The sequence below is a fragment of the Vanellus vanellus genome, assembly GCF_965231255.1.
Source record: "Vanellus vanellus genome assembly, chromosome: 4".
NCBI classification, from domain to species: Eukaryota; Metazoa; Chordata; class Aves; order Charadriiformes; family Charadriidae; genus Vanellus; species Vanellus vanellus.
Genome location: NC_138909.1, coordinates 37,020,274 through 37,026,273, shown reverse-complemented (window position 1 = coordinate 37,026,273; position 6,000 = coordinate 37,020,274). Strand labels below are relative to the sequence as shown.

The 6,000-nt window shown below is 58.7% G+C and overlaps 1 protein-coding gene across 1 annotated transcript in view; it reads left to right on the top strand.

The window, feature by feature from the left end:
• Positions 1 to 1,946: 1,946 nt before the first annotated feature.
• The window catches only part of DCHS2 (dachsous cadherin-related 2), a gene marked incomplete at both ends in the record, with an annotated part of 121,761 nt that continues 117,707 nt past the window's right edge, over positions 1,947 to 6,000 (top strand). The window contains one exon of the mRNA XM_082482587.1: positions 1,947 to 3,773. Coding sequence (XP_082338713.1) covers positions 1,947 to 3,773 — 1,827 coding nt within the window. The remainder of the gene's footprint in view (positions 3,774 to 6,000) is intronic.

Here is a 6,000-nt window from a genome sequence, read left to right as displayed (position 1 = left end):
AGGTAAGGCTCATGCTCACAGTAGACAGAGCATCTGTCGTGTCCCAAAGATGTGGTATTTCTGGAAACACACCGTAGTTGGACAGTGCTTTTATATGACTTCACTTGTTATAGAAGTGTTAAAGCGCCCTGGTCTTACAAAATACATGAATACTTAGTTATGTATTAATACTGCCAGAACCACAGATAACTAGGTCCATCTTATTTTTTCCCCCACTATCTTCATGCATGCTGTATCTGAATACAAAACTTTGCTCTTTAGGCACTGCTTGACCTTGGCAACAGCAGTTTTTGGTTAGTTTTTCAGTGAATGTGCCTGATTGAACATGATTCACATGTTTTCTTAGTGACTGCATGGGCTGCATGGGACATGGCTGTTTTTCCAAACTTGCTGTGATTCAATGGAATTCAGGCATTTTCATATTGAACATCTGTGACTTGGGGAGGATCCATGTGTTTTCTCAATGAATATGAATGGAACTGGCAAGGGCCTCCGTGTTTCCTTCTTGCTTCTATGCTTGTAATTATCACAGTATATAAATACACAGAGACTTTCTCAGAATGTGCCTAAGAAGGTCTGACAAAATCTAGCTTTTGCTAAGCCCTGTCTCTCTGTGTAAGGAGACAAGTCAGATACAGTGGATATGATCTTGTGTGTCTCCACCACCGTTCATGCAGACACACATGTGCACAAAGACTTCTAGCCTTATTTTAGAACGTAATTCTCCCTCTTACCTGGATATACGGAACTGTTAGGTCCTAACAGTGTTGGAAAAAAGCCCTTCTCTTCCCCTTCTCCTCCTCTGCGTGGATACGTCAAGGGCTGCTGCAGTGGCTTTGCCCTTTCCTCGGGGAAGGTGTGCTCTGGCAGCGGTACTTGCGTTGGTCTTCCTCAACTGGGAAAAGTGGCACATAGCAAAACAGCTGCCCTCCCAAGTGCCCCTTCATAGGAGAGGACCGAGCTGCAGTAACTCCTCCTGCTACTTTATTGTCTTTGCCCTGATTTTAGTTATCTGTCCTAGGTTGAATTTACTTTTTTCTGACTGACTGCCAGACTCTTGCCAGAAAGGCGTAATCAAGTTTGGTAAAGGACCAGTGGGAACAGCAAGAGACTAGTAATGTGGAAGTGTTGTACTTAGCTTTCATGCAAAGGTGGAGGGTTGGTACTTAGCATTTATATGATGCTGTATATTCTCAGTGTCACCGAAGAAACACTAATTCATCTTTAGACCATTCCCATTTAGATACGGGAGTCAGAAAAATGGTGAAAAAAGAAGGAAATTCTGGTCTCGCTGAAGCTGATGGAAGTTTCTACTGAGAGCTTATTTCTGATAAATGCTTCCCTGCCGTGTTGGGCGCTATTTACTGACCTAATGCTAGGATAACGAGCAAAGCCTTTTCATGGAAATCGAGGAGCAGAATATTAAGGCGAGAAAAATCCTTGCTGAACTGAGCAAACCCGTTTATCCTCGCAGATTCCTGTCTTATTTCAGTTCTCCTCCTTCCCGAGGCATGCCTCTGCATCCAGAGGCAGCCCGTCCGCTAAAGTCACCGCTTCCCCCCCCCCATCAGCATCTCAGCCAGCCTCCCCCCCGGGGAATACATTTCGGCCAACACCTCCCCGGCTTCAGGGTGACCCTTGAGCAGCGCCGCGCCATCCCATACCCTGCGCGACACGTCCGCCCGTGGGGGACGCCAGCCCCGGGGCGCGGGGTGGGCGGGCGGCGGGGCCCGGCCGTGCCGCGGGGGGCGGCGGGGCCCGGCGGGGCGGGGGCTGCGCGAGGCGGTGGCGGCGGGGAGCCGCCCTCCCCGCCCCCTCGCACAGCCTTGTCCTTCCCCGCACTGGCGGCGCAAAGGATTTCCTCCCGCGGCGGAGGGGCGAAGCCACCTGCCCGGCGGGGAGCGGCGGGGCGCAGGCTGCCCGCGATGGCGGCTTAGCGGCGGAGCATGGCGCGGAGGCTGCGGGGCGGCAGGTGCCGGGACGGGCGAGGCGGCGGCGGTCCCCCGACGGGGCGGGCGCCGGCGTTGCTGCTGGCGCCGCTGTGGTGGCTGTGGGCGGCGGGCGGCGGCGCGGCGCCGGTGTACAACCTCAGCCTGGCGGTGGACGAGGGACTGCCTGCCGAGACGCTGGTAGGGGACATCCGCGCGGGGCTGCCGGCGGGAGCGGGGCCGCCGGGGGGCTTCCTGCTGTCGGAGGGGAGCGGCGAGTCGGCGGTGCTGGCGGACTTTCACGTCCAGCCGGAGACGGGCATCATCCGCACGGCGCGGCGGCTGGACCGGGAGCGGCGGGCGCGCTACAGCTTCGCGGCGGCCACGTTGCGCGGCGAGGTGGTGCAGGTGGAGATCGCGGTCACCGACGTGAACGACCACCCGCCGCGCTTCCCGCGGGACTGCCTGCAGCTCAACGTCTCCGAGCTCAGCCCGCCCGGCACCGCCTTCCGCCTCCCGGCCGCCCGCGACCCCGACGCCGGCCGCTTCGGCACGCAGGGCTACGCGCTGCTGGAGGAGGGCGGCGCGGCGGGGGAGCCGCCGCTCTTCCAGCTGCGCTACGGGCGGCCGGAGCCGCTGGAGCTGGTGCTGCTGCGGCGGCTGGACCGGGAGCGGGCGGAGGCGCACCGGCTGGTGGTGGAGGCGTGGGACGGCGGCAGCCCGCGGCGCCGCGGCCGCTTGCGGGTGTCGGTGCGGGTGTTGGACGAGAACGACAACGCGCCCGCCTTCAGCCGCGGCGAGTACCGGGCGCGACTGCGGGAGGACGCGCCGCCGGGCACCGCCGTCTGCCGCCTGCGGGCCACCGACCCCGACCTGGGCGCCAACGGGGAGGTGCGCTACGCCATCAACCGCCGGCAGAGCGACCCCGACGGCTACTTCGCGGTGGAGGAGCACAGCGGCGTGCTGCGCCTCCGCCGCCCGCTGGACCGCGAGGCGCGGGCCCTGCACCGCCTGGTGGTGGAGGCGCGGGACGGCGGCGCCCAGCCCGAGGTCTCCAGCGCCCTGGTCTCCGTGGCCGTGCTGGACGTGAACGACAACCGCCCCGCCATCCGCCTGCTCTACCTCACCGAGAGCGGCGGCCCGCGGGTCTCCGAGGGGGCGCGGCCCGGCGACTACGTGGCCCGCGTCTCCGTCTCGGACGCCGACGAGGGCGGCGAAGGGGAAGACGGCGACGGCGGCGGCATCGCGCTGGCCCTGCTGGGCGGCGACGGCGCCTTCGCCCTGCGGCCGTCCGGCGCCGGCGTCTTCTTCCTCTGCGTGGCGGGGCCGCTGGACCGGGAGAGCCGCGACCTCTACGAGCTGCGGCTGGTGGCCACGGACAGCGGCGCGCCGCCGCTCTCCGCCGAGGAGCCGCTGCTGCTGCGCGTCGCCGACCTCAACGACGAGGCGCCCGCCTTCCCGCAGCCCCACTACCGCGCCGCCGTCTCCGAGGCCGCCTCCCCGGGCACCGCCGTCCTCCGCCTCAGCGCCTGGGACGCCGACGAGCCGGGCTCGCCCAACGCCGAGGTGCGGTACGCGCTGGAGGGGGAGCCGGCCGCCCTGGCCCTGCTGCGCATCGACGCGCGGAGCGGGGCCGTCAGCACGCGCGCCCGCCTGGACCGGGAGCGGCAGGCGGCGCTGGAGCTGCGCGTGGTGGCGCGCGACGGCGGGCGCCCGCCGCGCGCCGCCGCCTGCCGCCTCAGCGTGCGGGTGGAGGACGCCAACGACAACGAGCCCCGCTTCGAGCGGCAGGTCTACCGCGGCCGCCTGCCCGAGCACGCCGCCCCCGGCCGCTGCCTGCTGCAGGTGAGCCTCCCGCCGCCCTGCCCCGCCTCGGGGGAGCGGGCCCGGCCGGTCTCTTGGCCGCTACAGCCGGCGGCGGTGCCCTCGGTGCGTGGCCGGGCCGGGGAGGGCGTTGAGCGCGGAGCTGAGGCCGCAGCGGGCAGGCCTCCGCTTGGGCTGCGCCCCGGAGCGCGGCCTTAATCACGTGTCCCCCCCTACCGCGCTGTTGAGCACTTTGAGTGAAGGCTGGAGCGCAGTCGGCGGGGCGGCTCCGAGAATCGGCCCGTTCGTAACACGGTAACTTCCAACAAGTGCCCTTAAAAATAGATTCCTTATCCCATGGAACTTGGAGCACGGATCCCGAGCGCAGAGGCTCGGGTCTGCAGAGGGAAAGGGGTGTCGTTGAATCAACGGGTGTCGGCCCTGGTTGAATTGCAGGGGGAGTTAAACTGCCCGTGGTGCTTCGGAGGACTGGAGGTGGTCCTCGGAGTACACTAAGACCCGTCCCTGAGGGTAGGTGCGACCCACAGGACAGCGGAGAGAAGGCCAGACAATGTAACACGGAGGGACCTGAAATTAAAAAAAAAACGCTTCTGGGGCTTTGTAATATTTCCAGAGTGCTCTGCTAATGAAGAGAATCAATTCACTCTGCCTTCACAGAAACTGATTAATGCCTATAGAAAAAAAAAAATAAATGTTCTACTTGTCCATCAAAACCCCTGTTGTTCTGTGCAGCTGAGGTTGAACAGAGGCTTTGCAGGGCCAGGAGTTGCCAGGCAGCCCTTTCGCTATTAGCTCAGAAGGACTTTTCAGAATTTATACCTTGGAATGGAGCAAAGGCTTTCCCACCAGTAGGAACTGCACAGCAGTTGATCCTAGGTGAAGGTACAAATGTTTTGGAGCTTGTGGAGGAACTGACATGAATTTGGGGAAAAAACGTATTTAAAGAGGAGATCTAGGGAGAGTTGCAATGTGTTTTCTCAGTACTTTTGATGAAATCATTCTGTCGTTATCTTCGGGTGGCCTACTTAATTTATTTATTTTTTTAAATCAGGAATCATTGATGATGTTTTGGGTCTAACAGTCATTTACTTGAACAAAAAGCATTTTCCCCTCTCTTTTTTTTTTTTTTTAATTGCACTCTGAGCTCAAAAAATACACAATTTGCACAGCTCTAATAAAAACCAATCTATAAAAAGTTTGGGAAGGTTGAGCTCATGGAGCAATTTATTTCGTATCCCAAACTTATAAGAAAATCCCATCACTGCCCTTTCTGTTGCCTCCACCCCCGGGGAAAGGAAAAAAAGAAAAGGCGGTGTCCTGCACCGGTGGCCCCAGAAAAGCTCAGCAGAAAGTTAATAATTGTAAAAGTTCACCTTCTCCCGGGGAGAAGCGAGGGGTCTCACGGCGTTCCCGGCCCCTGTGGGCGCGGGCGCGGGGGCGGGCGCGCCGCCGGCGTCCGTGGTGCTGAAAGGCAGCGAGCGGGACAGGCGCCGTCGGGACGCGCTGCCACAAAGCCCGGTACCGCGGCTGGAATCGATGAATAGCGATTTTTTTTTTTGCCTTTGATTTAATCAGATAGAAGCATCCTGAAGGATTCCTGAAGGGTTGTAAGGAAAGTAACTTCTGGTTGTGGTTTTATTATTTTTTTTCTTGTAGGTTTTGATATACTGGTACCACAGATTTTCTAGCAGGTCAGAGGTGTCACATACTGTGGATATCAGCCGTGGTGCACTGAGTTTTGAAAGCGTCACCATGCTGCCATAAACCTCTTTAGAGAGTAGAAAGTAGTACAGGTGGCTGAATGATCAAACCTGGGATATTGAAGCCAAAAGTGAACAAGAATGAGGCAGGAGAGGTGTGAGGAGGAATAGCAGATGAGCATCCCATGGACCATCAGGGAAGGAAGCTGGTGTTTCTACTTGCAGGTTAATCCTGGATCATCATCCAAGTTTCATACTGCACTGTATGGTAGACTTAAGCTTTAAACATACCCACCTTTTAAAATTGTCCTCATACCTTTGCCCCCATTTTCTTTCTAATCAACCATTGTGAACAGGAAAAGCCGTCATGAAGCAGATGGCTTCGTTTATGTTGCTCCAGGAGTTGCAGCCAGTGATAAGAATGAAGAAAATAGGTTTGGGTTTGGCCAAGCCATTTTTCAGGACCTGCGTTGAGTCCTCTCACTAACTGGGCTCTTGAACTTAAAAGCTAGCATGAAAAGGGGGTAATCATGGACTGTGTTGTTGCT